The sequence below is a fragment of the Pseudorca crassidens genome, chromosome 17 (assembly GCF_039906515.1).
Source record: "Pseudorca crassidens isolate mPseCra1 chromosome 17, mPseCra1.hap1, whole genome shotgun sequence".
Taxonomy (NCBI): Eukaryota; Metazoa; Chordata; class Mammalia; order Artiodactyla; family Delphinidae; genus Pseudorca; species Pseudorca crassidens.
In genome coordinates, this window is record NC_090312.1 from 1,633,574 (window position 1) to 1,648,446 (window position 14,873).

The 14,873-nt window shown below is 61.5% G+C and overlaps 1 protein-coding gene across 5 annotated transcripts; it reads left to right on the plus strand.

The window, feature by feature from the left end:
* Positions 1 to 5,774: 5,774 nt before the first annotated feature.
* On the plus strand, positions 5,775 to 13,456 carry NRBP2 (nuclear receptor binding protein 2). 5 transcript variants are annotated; one of them, XM_067712651.1, is made up of 18 exons: positions 5,777 to 6,226; positions 6,700 to 6,822; positions 6,892 to 6,993; positions 7,091 to 7,180; positions 7,330 to 7,370; positions 7,465 to 7,559; positions 7,709 to 7,732; positions 7,805 to 7,888; positions 7,960 to 8,015; positions 8,112 to 8,207; positions 9,267 to 9,399; positions 9,516 to 9,618; positions 9,741 to 9,791; positions 9,874 to 10,009; positions 10,953 to 11,006; positions 11,097 to 11,160; positions 11,270 to 11,330; positions 11,416 to 11,589. In XM_067712651.1, exons 1-18 carry the CDS (start codon positions 6,104 to 6,106, stop codon positions 11,444 to 11,446), a joined length of 1,467 nt encoding a protein of 488 aa, XP_067568752.1. In that variant the 5' UTR covers positions 5,777 to 6,103; the 3' UTR covers positions 11,447 to 11,589. The 5 variants fall into 5 exon arrangements, with proteins under 5 accessions (XP_067568753.1, XP_067568748.1, XP_067568749.1 ...); XM_067712649.1 differs by having other exon boundaries at positions 5,778 to 6,226; positions 11,270 to 11,325; positions 11,416 to 11,629; XM_067712652.1 differs by lacking the exon at positions 11,097 to 11,160 and having other exon boundaries at positions 5,775 to 6,226; positions 11,277 to 11,330; positions 11,416 to 11,629.
* Positions 13,457 to 14,873: the final 1,417 nt, after the last annotated feature.

Sequence of the window (14,873 nt, forward strand, 5' to 3'; positions counted from 1 at the left end):
AGCACCTCTTGGGCCCAGCTATGGGGAGAGCGGGGCCGTGGGGGGATTTAGGGTTCAGGCTCTGCAGAGCGGGTGACGGAGAGCTGCTCACAGCCAGCACTTCTGGGGGCACCATGGAACTTGAGGCCCCTTGCGAGACCGCTGGGCATAGGTGTCCAGGAGGCAGCTGGACACGCGGTTCCGCGACCCCAGGGCAGGCTGGGCTCCAGCTGTGGTCAGGGGAGCTCTCCGGCTGAATGGGGAAATGTCACCAGGGAGGAGGGTCCCCCATGCCCCGTGCCCCAGAGGTCGGGAGGTCAAATCGAAAATGCGTTTGTGGGGTTTGGCAGTTTGGAGTCCGAGGTTACCTCAGCAAGAGCTGCGGAGCGGGGGCGAGGGCGCGTGGGGCTGAGCCTTCTCCCGAGACCCCGTGTGAGGCTTTGGGGAGCTGCGGGAGGCGAGGACAGTGTGGACCAGGACCGGGGACTGCAGGTGTGGTTCTGTGGAAGCAGGACGTGGACTGGCTCCTGGGGCCGGGAGGGAACAATTGCCACAGCCCGGGAGGCTTCACACAACAGCACCTTCTTCTTCCACAGCTGAGGGGCCAGGATCTGGAATCCTGCTTCTGGCGTTTGGTGACAATGCTAGGTTTGGGGCCTGAAGCTGCTCACCTCCAGTCTGCTTCTGTGGGCTGGGCATCGTCCCCGTCTGTCTTCCTGTGAGGACACAGTCGTGTTGGAATAAGGACCTCTCTACACCAGTGTGACCTCACCTTAACCTTAACTTAATTACATCTGCAAAGACCCTATTTCCAGAGGCCATGGCCCGGAGGACATGGGGCCAGGGTGGGCAGAGGGGGACACAGCCGGGCTGAGGTGAGAGACTTGGGACGGAGGGCAGGAACCTGGCTGAAGCCCGGTGGGGAGCCAGGAGGGAGCAGAGGCCAGGGCAGCAGTGGGTTAAGGTGGGGAAGGATTTGGAGGGGTCACTGGGAAGGGGGAGGGAGAAGCACACGAATACATGGAGACCACCCGAGGGCAGGGCAGGGACTGGTCATCGCTGGGTATTGAGGCCAACGGCGGGTGGAGGCCGAGCCTCTGCACCAGGACCCTGGGGGGAGGGGGACGAGGGTGCGGGGTTGAGATGGAGGCCAGAGGATGGCCTATAGGAGAAAACAGAGCCCGCACCCCCCAAGGCTACCGTGGGGTCCCTGTGCTCACACGGTCCCCTCCTGGGAGCCGCAGGGCAAGGGGAGGGACCGAAGCTGGATGTGACACCCCTCCCTCAGGAGGGCCGGCTGCCCTGGAGGCGGGTCCAGAGTGCAGGGTTGACCTCCTGACCGTGTCTGCCCTCCCACCCACCTGGGCTGTCTCGGGTCCCTCACAGCCTTTCCATCCCCACAGGGAGCAGACGGTGGGCCCTGGCTGAGCAAGTTCTGTGCGATGAACAGCCACGTCTCTCCTCTCAACCTCCTGGTCACCAATGGCACTGAGACGGCTGTCGTCCCTGAGACCGTGAAGGCCGTGCTGGGCACCGGCACCCCATCCGGGCCCCAGGCCAGGAGCCTCGCCGGCGTGTATGTGGAGGCCTCGGGCCAGGCCCAGCGTCTCTACGCTGTCATGAAGCAGGGTCTCCTGCCCTTTGGGCTCGAGCTGGCTCTGCTGGAGGCCCAAGCGGCCCCGGGCAGGGCCAGCTGCTCCTCGTGTCTGAGGCCCTGCAGCAGGGCCTGGTGGGCCTGGAGCGGAAGGAGAAGCCGCTGGCCGCCGAGCACGTGGTCACTGGGTACCCTGACCCTCTGGGGGTGGGAAGCTGGCCCTCTTCCAGGCCATAGGGAAGGAGGTTGTGGACAGGGCACTGGGGTGGAGCTGGCTGGAGGCCCAGGAGGCCACGGGGGGCCTGGTGGACCCCATCCAGGGCATGCGTGTGGCCCCTGAGCTGGCCTGCCAGCAAAGCCTCCTGGACCAGGAGACGTGGTGTGGGCTGTTGGAGCTTGGGCCCAGCTCAAATGCCCCAGGCTTCCTGGACCCCGACACGCCGGAGCGGCTGCCGTACCGGGAGCTGGTAGGCAGGTGTGTGCAGGCCCCCAGCACGGGGCTGGGCCTGCTGCTCCTCAAGATCACTTTCCGTACGCTGAGTGGGGCACCGAGCTTGGCCAGGCCGCTGGAGGTGGGGGTCCTGGACGTGGAGACGGCCCAGGCCTGCAGGAGGGCAGGCTGGCGGTGCCGGATGTGGGTGCACGCACCGAGGTGCAGCGCCACCCGCAGGGCACCGGCGGTGTGGCAGGGCTCGTCCTGCTGCCTGCAGGGCACAAGAGCTTCCAGGCCTCGGCCGAGCACCTGCTCCCCACGGGAGCCACGTTTCCGGTCCGGGAGGCTCAGGACACCACCCGCATGCTGGTGGACCCAGCCACCGGCCGGCAGCTGTGGCCAGATGAGGCGGTCAGGGCAGGCCTGTTTGGACCAGAGCTCCACAGGCAGCTCCTGGCAGCAGAGCAGGTGGTGACGGGGTATCGTGGCCCCTTCAGTGGCATCCGAATGCCCCTATTCCAGGCCATGACGAGGGAGCTGGTGGACAGGCCTCCGCTGCTGAGGCTCTTGGTTGCCCAGCTGGCTACAGGCAGGCTAGGGTGTCCTGCCCGCAGGCTCCGGCTGCCCTGGGAGGCCACCCTGCACTTAGGCTGCCTGGACAAAGAGCTCAGCAGCATCTCTCGCAGGCGGCTGGCTTCTCGGACCCCGGCATGCAGGAGAGCCTCAGCTGTGGGCAGCTGCTGGCCCACTGTGTCACCGACCCAGAGACGGGGCTGGCCTTCCTGCCCATCTCAGTGGGGAGCCCTGGAGCGGAGCCACAGGGGCCCCCGTTCACTGAGCACAGCACCTGGCAGACCTTGAGAGCTGCCGTGGCCACCGTCTCCATGGGCAAGTTCCAGGGCCGGCCCATGTCGCTCTCCGAGGCAGTCCCCGTGGAGCAGAGGGTGACGCTGACCCAGCAGCACAAGGACGGGGCCCTCTTGGTGGAGGAGCTGGTGGCTGCGCTGAGGGCCACCCACGAGCAGGCTGCAGCCACTGCCGGGACCACCTTGGCTGGGTGAGGATGCCCGTGACTCCAGGAGAGCTTCTGAGAGTGGAGATCATCAACCAGGGCATGTACGAGCAGCTGGAACGAGGCCGGACCATGGGCAGCCTGGCCTCGTGCAGAGGTACTTGCGAGGCACCGGCTGCATCGCCGGCTTGCTGTGCCCGGCTCCCAGGAGCCCCTCGGCATCCACGAGACTTGTAGGAAGGGGCTTCTCAGGCCCGGCACAGCCCTCACCCTCCTGGAGACGTGAGCAGCCAGTGGCTTCATCATCAAAAGATAACAAGGGGTATTCGGTGGAGGAGGCACTGAGGGCTGGCATCATGGGCCCGACGTGTTCGCGAGGCTGCTGTCGGCTGAGCGCGCCGTCACCGGCTACACCGACCCCTACACCGGGGAGCAGATCTCCCTCTTCCAGGCCATGAAGAAGGACCTCATCGTCCGGAGCACGGCATCCGCCTGCTGGAGGCCCAGATCGCCACGAGCAGCGTCATCGACCCTGTGCATAGCCGCCGCCTGCCCGTGGACGTAGCCTACTGGCGCGGCTACTTCGACGAGGGGATGAACCGCGTCCTGGAGGACCCCAGCGACGACACCAAGGGCTTCTTCGACCGCAACACACACGAGAACTTCACCTACGTGCAGCTGCTCCAGAGGGCTACTCCTGACCCAGAAACAGGCCTCTTGTTTCTTCTCTGTCTGGAAAGTGAGTGGGTATTCTTTCTAATTGGTTGTTTTTTTCAACCCTGAAAAATATATGACAACATTTTAAAACATTTCTTAGCGTGCCAGTATCTGTGTGCAATGTGTTCAGCTTACGTGCACAGCGACGTTCTACTCTCTTCCGTCCTTTTTTGCTTATGGTTCCTCATTGCATTAAAGGAAAGACATTGTCCTGTATGATTTTTTTCTCTTCACCCTTGGTGTTATCAGGTGTGAATTTTCAATTAGAATTTCACAAGTGGCCATTTCTGATAGACTCTGATGCAGTTAGAGTGAAGACTTTCCTTTGTTTCCCTGGCCTATCACACTGAAGCGTATGCATCAATTTGTTATATTCCCATTTTAATTAAATCCGTTCCTTTCAGTTATCGATTTTTCTCCTGTTCGTTGAGTAAACCATTCCCCATCAATTTCTCGCAGTAATAAGTGCCTTTGGGTCTCAATTTGGGGTCGACCTGCTATTATTTTCCATCCTATGGCTGTGCTTTGAGGGGGCAGGGGCTGGTTCTGTCCCCTGGTGCAGCTCTCCCAGTTGGTATGACTCCCTTGGTTTGCGTCACCAGCTTTGTTCTGGAGGTATGGCCTTTACAACAACGTACAAAGAATTGTTAGTATGTCAGCAAAGCTTTTTTCTTTGAGTTCAGTTTTTTGAAGGTTCATCCACAGAACTCTATCCTTATTGTAGATATGAGGTTAATCACAGGAGAGAAGCACTGACAACCTACGGTGGCATACAGTCATATCCAGAATGGTCTCTGCTTACACTGCAGTTCAGGTGTCAGACTCGGATGAGCCTGGAACTTCAGACACTCATTGCACAGTGTCTGGTTGGGGCAGGTGACAGAGGACCAAGTCTTGCTGGTCCCTCCTTTGCGACACAGCGCGTTCTGAGCAGTGTGAGTGATGGTTTCACAGGATCACCTGAGGGGGGTGGAATGGGGAGTGCGGGGGCTATGCTGGTCCACCAGGATGACGGCGGTGGAGTTATGTCTATGCAGAAGGTTGGGAGGAAGAGAGGTGTGCAGGGGACTCTGAGAGACCAACAGGCTGAAGGCCTTTGAGCCCGGGGGGGGGGGTCAGGGTTGTGGTTTACGTCTGGGAGAAGGCACACGCGTGTCCACTACTTCTCTCTCCAGAAGGACATAGTGAGGGAGGGGGAGGACTCAGCAGGTGTGAGCGGGAGACTATTGAAAGGTAGTGGGGGTTTGGGATAAAGGGGGTTTTAGACAAGAATTCTAAAGCACATCCCCTGTTGACATGCCCTCTGGGGTCAGGGCTCCCTTCTGATGGCTCCACTGTTCCAGAAAAGCCATCAGCAGAAAGCGGAGAGAGGGCCATCTGGGAATGTGGGAAGGTGGGTGTGGACATGAAAGGGAAACACCGAATTGCAGGCCAGTGGGAGGTCTGTGGTCACTAATTAAAGTCCACCTGCTTGCGTAGTTTTGTCTCCTTCGGGGACCCTCCCACGTGTTCCTTAGGGGATGGGGGACGTGCCGGGAGAGCTGGCCTCCCCGTCGCGCATTCCTGCCCTTCCCCCAGACCCTCGCGGTGATCCCCGGGCTGAGCGGGCTGCGCCCGGCCCGCTCCACGCTGGGTTCACCCCAAGGTGGGCGCCCGGGGACTGGGCCGGGTTTCAGGATGTGTGTGGCAGGCGTGTGATGGGGAACCGGTGCAGGAAGTACCAGCGGCTCCCAGAGCTGGGCAGGGCCGGTCGGCGCAGGCCTCCGCGCGCCCGGGGAGGCCCCGACGGACCCGGCTCCGGGCCGCCACGGAAACCCCTGCGCCCGGGCCGCTCGCCTCAAGCTGGTGCCGAGGCAGCCGAGTGCAGCGAGTCCCGGGAGGAGCCTGTTTGGGACCAGGCAGCTCCACCGGGAGGGGGCCTCGGGAGGGGCGGGGCCTCGGGGCGGGGCCCTAGACGGGGCGGGCGGGGCCTCTGACGGGGCGGGGTCCGCGAGGCGGGGCCTTCGTGGATGTGGGCGGGGATAGTGGGCGGGGCCTCGGCCGGGGTGGGTCCCCACGCGCTGGGCCCCTGGGCGGGGGACAGGTGGGGTCTCCGCTGGGCGCCGCAAGGGCTCTGCCTTCTACGGGGAATCTCCGCTCGGGCTCCGGCCAGGAGAGGCGGCTCCGGTGGGGCAGGCGGGCTCCACCCCCGGGCCGGCCGCGCGCCCGCGCCTCCCAGTTCCCGGAGCCCGAGTAGGGACTCGAGGTGGTGGCGGCGGCGGCTCCGCTCCCAGCTGGGCGTCTGGGCGCGGAGCCAGGACGGGAGGGGAGCGGCGGCGGCGCTGGGCGGCGGATAGCGCGGAGGGCGGCGGCCTGGACCCGCCGAGCCATGGCGGCCCCGGAGCCGGTGCCGAGGCGGGGCCGGGAGCGGGAGCGGGAGGACGAGAGTGAGGACGAGAGCGACATCCTGGAAGAGAGCCCGTGCGGCCGCTGGCAGAAGCGGCGGGAGCAGGTGGGCACGGCAGGGAGGGGCGGGTCGCCGCCCACCTCCGGCGGAGGGGCCCTTGAGACTGCGCGGGGCCGTGCGGACTCTCGGGAAGCCAGAGGCCCGAAACCTCTCCGAAGCGTCGCGCAGGCGGCCCCCTTCTTGACGGGCCCTTGCACTCCTTTAGCCTGGCGCCCACGCCCTGGTGAGGAACCCCCGATTCTCTAAGTCTCCTCCCGAGACCACCTCCCCATGCCTCTGGGACCAGCTGTTAGTCCTCTGGGGACCAGCCTCAAAAACACCCGGAACATGCCCCAGATCCCCTCAGCACAGCCCCAGGATACCAAGCTTCTGCTCCTGGGTGCTCAGCTTCCCCCCAGAGCAGGCCAGCGCCTGCCTCACATACTCGGGCTGCTGGAAGGGAGGTGAGCGGAGACCTAGCCCGCACCCTTTTCCTCCCCCACGCACCAGCTCACTCGTGCCCCCCGCCCCCCCACCAGGTGAACCAGGGGAACATGCCCGGCGTCCAGAGCACCTTCCTGGCCATGGACACGGAGGAGGGGGTGGAGGTGGTGTGGAACGAGCTGCACTTCGCTGACAGGAAGGCCTTTTCGGCCCACGAGGTAAGGCCTGCTGCCCTCACCCCCAACGCCCAGCTCCCCCCCAGCCTGGTGACCGCCCCCCCTTCCCAGGAGAAGATCCAGCTCATGTTTGAGCAGCTGGCGCTGGTGGACCACCCCAACATTGTCAAGCTGCACAAGTACTGGCTGGACGCCTCGGAGGCCCGAGCACGGGTGAGCCCTGGGCACACCACAGGGAGGGGGGCACCAGTGGGTGGGGCGGCCGCGGGCACCCACCGTTGGTGGAGCCCGTGAGCCTGCCGCCTCGCAGGTCATCTTCATCACGGAGTACGTGTCATCGGGCAGCCTCAAGCAGTTCCTCAAAAAGACCAAGAAGAACCACAAGGCCATGAACGCCAGGGTACAGGGAGCGGGCTGGGTCAGCGTCAGGGCCAGGGTGGGGTCGGGGGTGCGCTGGGCGGCCCTGGGCACAGGAGCGGGGTTGGGCCGGGGCACCTCAGGCCCAGCTGCCTTTCCTGCGCTCACCCCACGGAGTCCGTCCGCCGCCAGGCCTGGAAGCGCTGGTGCACGCAGATCCTGTCGGCGCTCAGGTGAGGGCCTGGGCTTGCCCGAGCACCTGCCCCTGGCGCCCTCGCCCCTCTGGCACCCCTGACCCAGCTCCCCCTGCTCTCCCCTCCTCCCCAGCTTTCTGCACGCCTGCAGTCCCCCCATCATCCACGGGAACCTGACCAGCGACACCATCTTCATACAGCACAACGGCCTCATCAAGATCGGCTCTGGTGCTGGCGGAGCGGGGCTGGGCGGGGGCGGGGGGCGGGGCTGGGCGGGGGCGGGGGGCGGGGCTGGGGGACCTGTCTGGAACGGGGCGGACGATGCCCACTGCCCCATCACGTTGACGCCTGCTTTCTCCCCGCGGTAACCGGCGCAGTGTGGCACCGGATCTTCTCCAATGGTGCGTGGGGACCCTGGGGGGACGGAGCGTGGGGGAGAGGTCCGGTCTGCTCATCCCGCGCGCTCTCCGCAGCGCTCCCAGACGATCTTAGAAGCCCCATCCGTGTTGAGCGGGAGGAACCTCGGAACCTGCACTTCTTCCCGCCAGAGTACGGAGGTGAGTCTGGGGGGGTCCCCCCTCACCCCCGGCATCCGCCTTACCTGCCCTGATCTGCTCTCCCCTTTCAGAAGTTGCCGATGGCACTGCCGTGGACATCTTCTCTTTTGGGATGTGTGCGCTGGAGGTACTAACCCCGTGGTCTCTGGGCCCCTCCCAGCTAACTCCCCCCATCCCACCTGTGCTGTCCCTTCCCCATGCCTGACCTTGCCCTGCCCCCCAGATGGCTGTGCTGGAGATCCAGGCCAACGGGGACACCCGGGTCACAGAGGAGGCCATCGCTCGCGCCAGGCATTCTCTGAGTGACCCCAACATGCGGGTAAGCAGCTGGCCCTGCCCCTACCGGCTGGCTCTCAGTGTTCCAAGGAGGGCCGGTGCGGTGCTTCGGGAAGGCCTGGAGGTGCAGCAGGTCTGGGCCAGGTCCGCTGCGTGAGCCTCCACCCCCCCTCCCCCGCAAGGAGGGCCTTACTGGGCGTGCGTGTTGAGTTGCAGACGTGAAGGCTCTGAGGGCACACTCTAAGCACAGAGAGACCGGAGAGATACTTCCCGTGTGGGCACAATTTTTATGCTCGTTTTATAGATAAAGGAACAGGTTCAGAGAGGCTTTAGAGCGAGTGGTGGAGCCGGTGTTTGCATCCAGGTCTGCCTGGTTCCACGTCCCCGCCTGTAAGCCTTCAGGAGACCAGTTAGAAAGAACGTGGTCCTAGCCTGTGTTGGGGGCAAGGTGGGTGGGGAGCCGGCAAAGGGATTGCGGACGGACAGAAGCTGCAGCCACAGCCTCTCTGGCCAGAGTCTGGCGACTGTCTGGCTTCACCGCGTGACCTCTGGGGATGGGGGAGGGAAGTGACGGGGCCTGGACAGGACTGACAAGGAGGTGGAGCCAGGATGGACCCGAGAGCCAGTGGAGGGCACGGATGTGGGGCAGGGCAGGGACACTTCAAGGTCATCTCCAGAATCAGGCCTGACCTGAGGCAACCGGAAGAGGGGCAGGCTGTAGGTAGGCGGGCTCAGGCTAGGCTGCACTGGCCTCGAGGGCCTGCGCTGATCTTTCAGCACTCTGCCCAGCCCCAGGGCTGCGAGGCGGGGCTGGGGTCCTCCCTGAGCAGCGCAGCTTCACCTGTGAATTGGGGATGACAGTGTCAACCCGCCACGATTTTTGTGAGGGGTGCTGGAAGTAGAGCACGGGCAGTTCTGGGCCCGGGGGCAGACTCGACGGTCCTGTTGGAAGAATCAGGTCCTGGCCTGGCTGCTAACGGGATTCCTCTACTCTCTTCACGTTGCTCCATGAAGGCTCCCACGGGGTTGGGAGGCTTCTCCTCACACAGTGGGGCCAGAGTGGAGGGGCTCCACCGACTGCAGCCCCCTCTCCACACCCCAGGAGTTCATCCTCTCCTGCCTGGCCCGGGACCCTGCCCGCCGGCCCTCCGCTCACAGCCTCCTCTTCCACCGTGTGCTGTTTGAGGTGCACTCGCTGAAGCTCCTGGCCGCTCACTGCTTCATCCAGCACCAGTGTGAGGGGCAGGCCAGCCTGGGGGTGGGCCAGGGCCTGGGGTCGGGATGCAGAAGGAGGCCCCGCAGGACCTCGTGCTTCAGGGCCCACTGCCCTGTGTGCTCCCACCGCCCGCAGACCTCATGCCTGAGAACGTGGTGGAGGAAAAGACCAAGGCGACGGACCCGCACACGGTCCTGGCAGAGATCCCCCGGCCGCCCCGGCCCCCGTTGCAGTGGCGGTGAGCAGCCTGCAGCCCAGAGGCCTCCCCTCTCCTCCCGGCCACGCCCCCCCAGCCCTGCCCGCCCCCCCCCCCGCCCCCGCAGGACCGCCACCCTCATGTTCTCCTCACACCCATACCAGGTACTCAGAGGTCTCCTGCTTGGAGCTTGACAAGTTCCTGGAGGATGTCAGGTGAGGGCTGGAGTGAGGCTGGGGAGTGGGTAACTGTCAGGCCTGAGCCCTCAGCTGCCACCACCCCGCACTGTGTCCCTAGAAATGGGATCTACCCACTGATGAACTTCGCTGCTGCTCGGCCCCTGGGGCTGCCCCGTGTGCTGGCCCCACCCCCCGAGGAAGTCCCAAAGGCCAAGACCCCGACGCCAGAACCCTTTGACTCAGAGACCAGAAAGGTGAGACTCCAGCCTCCACAGGCCTGCCCACCGCCCAGACGGGTGCCCGTATCAGGGGTTTCAAGTCCCCCAGCCCGGCTCTCCTCCAGGCTGCCAGGAGAGACCAGGTTCTGGCTGACCTCTTTGTGGGGCTTGGGGGGCAGTCGTACAAGCTGGGATACCCCCTTTCCCAGAGGCTCCAGGGGAAGACCCCTGCAGGCCCCTGTCCCATACACGCTGCCTCTCGGATCCCACCTCCTTGGCTTGCTGATTCGCTGACATCTGTGACCTGGTGTTTCTGCCAAGGCCCCCAGGCCCTGTGTTTCCCCCGTCCCCTCCTCCTGCTAGGCTCCCCCCTGGCCAGGGGCCTCCCCGGCCACCCTCTCCCTTTCCTTGTCCACACCCACTGGGCTCCAGAGCCTCTGGCTTTGGCCTTGGGTGTGTCTCCATGGTTACCTCCCTGATCTGGGCCCCCTCTGTTCCCCACTGGCCTGCTGCACCAGCCCCCAGCCTGGCCGCCTTCCCCCGGCTTTCCAGCCAGAATTCGTGTTCTGATAGCCACAGCTGGGGGTCCTCAGCGCACGCCCCCGCCCCTGCCCCTGGCCCGGCACTCTGAGGCTTGGTGTTGCTGGCATCCTGTGCTTCTGCTGTCATATCCCTGCGCACCTCGCTCCTCCCCCACCCCCTTCCCACAGCTCGCTCTTTCTTCAGGTGTTCTCCTCACCTGTGAAAACTCCTATTCATCCTTCGGTACCCAGCTTCAATATCTACTCTGGAAGTTTCCCTCAACTCGCCAGGCTCCTAGCAGTGAGATGTGCTTCCTAGGCTCCCCTTGGAGACCCTCCTCATTTCCGGTCTTTACGACCCCTTTGTGTCTGGGCCCCTTTGACACAGCATCTGCTCTTGCTGCCCAGTTGCTGAGTTCCAGCCTTCGTGGGTGACCTTGGCCTCCCCCTTCCCCCAGGTGATCCAGATGCAGTGTAACCTGGAGAGAAGCGAGGACCAGGCGCGCTGGCATGTGAGGGGGGGGGCGCCACCCACAGAGGCGCGGGAGCGCGGGAGGGGCGGGGCCGACTCCCGAGCCCACCTTGCCCTCCCGCCTCCCCAGCTCACTCTGCTCCTGGTGCTGGAGGACAGGCTGCACCGGCAGCTCACCTACGACCTGCTCCCAAGTAGGCCGCCCGGCGGGACCCTGGGCGGTGGCGGAGCGGGGGGTTGGGGGGGGCGGGCACGGCGGGCGGCGCTGCGGCCTCACGCCCGGTCCTCACGCCCCTGCTGCAGCCGACAGTGCCCAGGACCTGGCCGCCGAGCTGGTGCACTATGGCTTCGTCCACGAGGTGAGGTGCGCAGCCGGGTACGGCCAGCCTGGGAGGGCCGCAGGGTGGGCCGCGCCCCACCATCGCCCATGCCTCCCTCCTGCCCTGCAGGACGATCGGCCGAAGCTGGCCGCCTTCCTAGACAGCACCTTCCTCAAGTACCGCGGAGCTCAGCCGTGACCTTGATCCCACCTCAGCGCTCCAGCTCTCCAGCTCCCCAGCTCCCCGGAACCAGACCTGGTGGCTCCTGTGGGGAAGCTCGGCATTGGCCCCCGGCGTCTGGGTGGGGGACCAGGGGCCCCCTCTGCCTGTGTGCCTGCTAGTGAGGAACCTCCCCCTTCCACAGCTCCCAGCAACCCTGCAGTGGGGCTGAGGGTGGTGGGGCAGGCCCGTCAGGGGTGAGGGAGCCAGGGCTGGGGCTGGGGGGCTGGTTAGCCCCACATGTCCTTAGGATCAGGATGCCCCCATTGGCCAGCTTCCACAGCTCAGCATCCCTCCCGCACCCTTCATTTCCACCCCCGATGCCGTCTGGTCACGAGAGGCTGCCCTGCAGGGAAACGCGGCACAGTGCTGGGGGGCTGAGGGGTGGGGGTCGGCCCTGGATAGATGTGTGCCCAGGGAAGCGCTCCATTCCAAGTTGCTACCGCAGAGCCACACGAGGAGCCGGAATCGCCGCCTTAAGCCCATGGTAAAGCACCTGCAGGTGTCAGGCGTGGTGCTGGGCACTGGGCAGGGCCACGGCCCTGCAGCTCCATGTGGCTCTCACACCCCACCCCCCGGCCAGTGCAGACCCTCCAAAGGGCTATTTTCTGTCCTTGTTCCCTGGCCTCGAGTGGTCAGGGTCAGGCACCCTCCGTGCTCCTCCCAAGCTCACCACTCCTCCTGCTACCTCTCTTACCTCCGCCTGTGGCAGGCAGCTGCCTTCCTGGGTCCTAAGGCTACCAGCCCAGCTCCCTGTCTCCCCCACCGCTACCCCCCATAACCCTAGCCTCCATTCACTTGGACCACCTCCCTTCATTTTCAAATGTAGTTGATCACTCTTAAAGATTTTGAAGTGCATGTATAAACTGAGCACATTCAGGTTTCTAAGCATTTCAAATGTCAAACAAGAAAAGCTCACCACCGTGTTAGTTCTCTGTTGCTGCTGTCAGGGTTTACCACGAACTCAGTGGCTTAAACCAGCACACTTAGATAGTTATGTAGCTCAGAAGTCTGGCACAGATCCCACCAGACTAAAATCAAGGTGTTAGGAAGACTGCGTGTCTTTCTGGAGGTTCTAGGGCAGAACCCATTTCCTGCTCCTTCAGGTTGCTGGCCTGCAGGTGCCAGGTGCGGCGCTGGGCACAGGGCAGGGATTCATTTCCTCACAGTGATGGGGCCGAGGTCCCCACTTCCTTGCCTGCTGTAAACTGAAGGCCACTCTTAGCTTCTAGAGGCAGCCACCTCCATTGGCTCACGGCCCCGTCCTCTGTCTTCAAAGTCGGCAACATCGGGTGGAGTCTGTCTCATGAAACTGTGTGTCTGGTTTTCTGCACCAGGAAGGTTTCGTGTGGCTAGGTTGAGTCCGCCCGGATAATCCAGGATGATCTCCTCATCTCAAGGTCCTTAATCTTAATCACATGTGCAAAATACCTTTCACCAAGTAAAGTAATATTCACAGGTTCTGGGGGTTGGGACACTGACATCTTTGCAAGGGGCAGGGGGCGGGTGTCATTATCCCACCTACCACATCACCCTAGCCAAAACCCTAAACCAAAACACCTTACCAAGATGTATCAAATGAAATAAATGCACCAATACGGTGAATCTCAAGTTATCTTAAACATTCCAATACTCTTTACAAAATTATTCAAGTTCTCACACCTTTCAATTTAAAATTACATTCTAAAATAACTTACACATCTAGTTGGAAACGCTGATGCTGTCTGATTCTGCGTCATCTTAAAACAGTTTGAGTGTCCAATGCATAACAGATTGTACCAGTGATTAAACTGAACTCAAAAGGATCAATACTATCATTGCTTCGTTCAATGCCTATGTTGATGTTTTCATTTTAACTTTTATCTTTTCGAAGTTATATACACATTATTTTAAAAGTGGAATTTTCTTAGGCCAATAATAAGTAAATAATAAATACTGTCTCTAACCCTGACCCTTTCCAAATTCAACTCTCTTAGCTGTTTCTTCAGGCATTTAAAATGCATGTTTCACAAAATCGCACACATGCTTTTACTGTGTTTTTATTGGTTTTTAACATCACATGTCACCTGCCGGTGTCCTCTGGGGGGAAGGGGGTCACTGGCCTCAACCCCCTGACCCAGCGTCATCCCAGTGTGATGGGTAGTATTACCGCTTCATTCCCACAGGTCTCAGCACAGAACAAGGTGTCCTAGGATTATATTTGCTTTCTTGCACAACTTTTTGTTTCCCCTGGAGTTAATCATTGCCTTTTGGGGGGCTTAGTTTTCTACACGTCTCATTAATTGCTCCCTAGATTCTCCCGCAGAAGTGCGAACCTACTCTCAGTCTTCAGATTTGTTGCATAGCTGGCTGCTGCGTCATCTTTTCCTGGAGCCCCCAGCCTGCCCACTCTCTGCCCCAGGCTACTTGTTCTTGGGTTTGTGACCCAGCTGTCAGCATGGGCTGCGCCTTCACCAGCACCTCCCTCCTCTTGTCTCTGGAACCCATGCTTTCTTCTTCCTTCATTCACCCTCTGTTTGAGGAGGAACATCCTGAGCGAGGATGCGTGCAGGGTCACGGAGTCGTTCCTGTTTGCCCTCACTACTCTCTCATCTGCTTGTTCGTGCAGCTAGGGACAGTGTTGGGCTGGTGGAAGATTACTTCTTGCCAGGACTGTCATTTTCTTCCAGTCCCAAGAACTCCCATGCCTGTCTGAGTTCTGACCCTTTGTGATTTATTCTCTCTCTCTCTCTGGTTCTTCTCTTTACCCAAGTACTTTGGAAATTCTCAACGACGTGTCCTGATGTAGACCTGCTCTTTCTTTTATTTTAATTTTTAATTGAAGCATAGTTGATTTACAATGTTGTGTTAATTCCTGCTGTACAGCAATTTCCATTACGGTTTATCATAGTATATTGAATATAGTTCTCTGTGCTATACAGTAGGACCTTGTTGTTTTGTTTTTTAAATATTTATTCATTCATTTATTTGGTTGCACCCGGTGTTAGCTGCAGCTCGAGGGCTCCTTACTTGTGGCATGCGAACTCTTAGTTGCAGCATGCATGCGGGCTCTAGCTCCCTGACCAGGGATCGAACCTGGGCCCCCTGCATTGGGAGCGCAGAGCCTTACCCACTGTGCCACCAGGGAAGTCCCTGGACCTTGTTGTTTATGACCTCTTTCATCTATTGTCCAGAGATCCCAACCCTTCAGTTCTAGGAAGCTTTCTTTGCTTTTGTGGTGATTTCTCCCCTCTCCTTTTCTGGAATGCTTACTTAGATGTTGGACTTGTTTTTTGACAGGTGCAATATGTGCTGGTTAAGGGCATAGGCTCTGGAGCCATTCTGCTGCTTCCTGCTGTGTGACAGTGGTCTGTGACTCCACTCTCTCA

Excerpts from the sequence above, each read along its gene's own strand:
- NRBP2 (XM_067712647.1), top strand. The coding sequence starts at position 6,104 with ATGGCGGCCCCGGAGCCGGTGCCGAGGCGGGGCCGGGAGCGGGAGCGG. Across the intron at positions 6,823-6,891 it reads AGGCCTTTTCGGCCCACGAG|GAGAAGATCCAGCTCATGTT; the intron begins GTAAGGCCTGCT and ends CCCCCTTCCCAG. Across the intron at positions 8,016-8,111 it reads TTGGGATGTGTGCGCTGGAG|ATGGCTGTGCTGGAGATCCA; the intron begins GTACTAACCCCG and ends CCTGCCCCCCAG.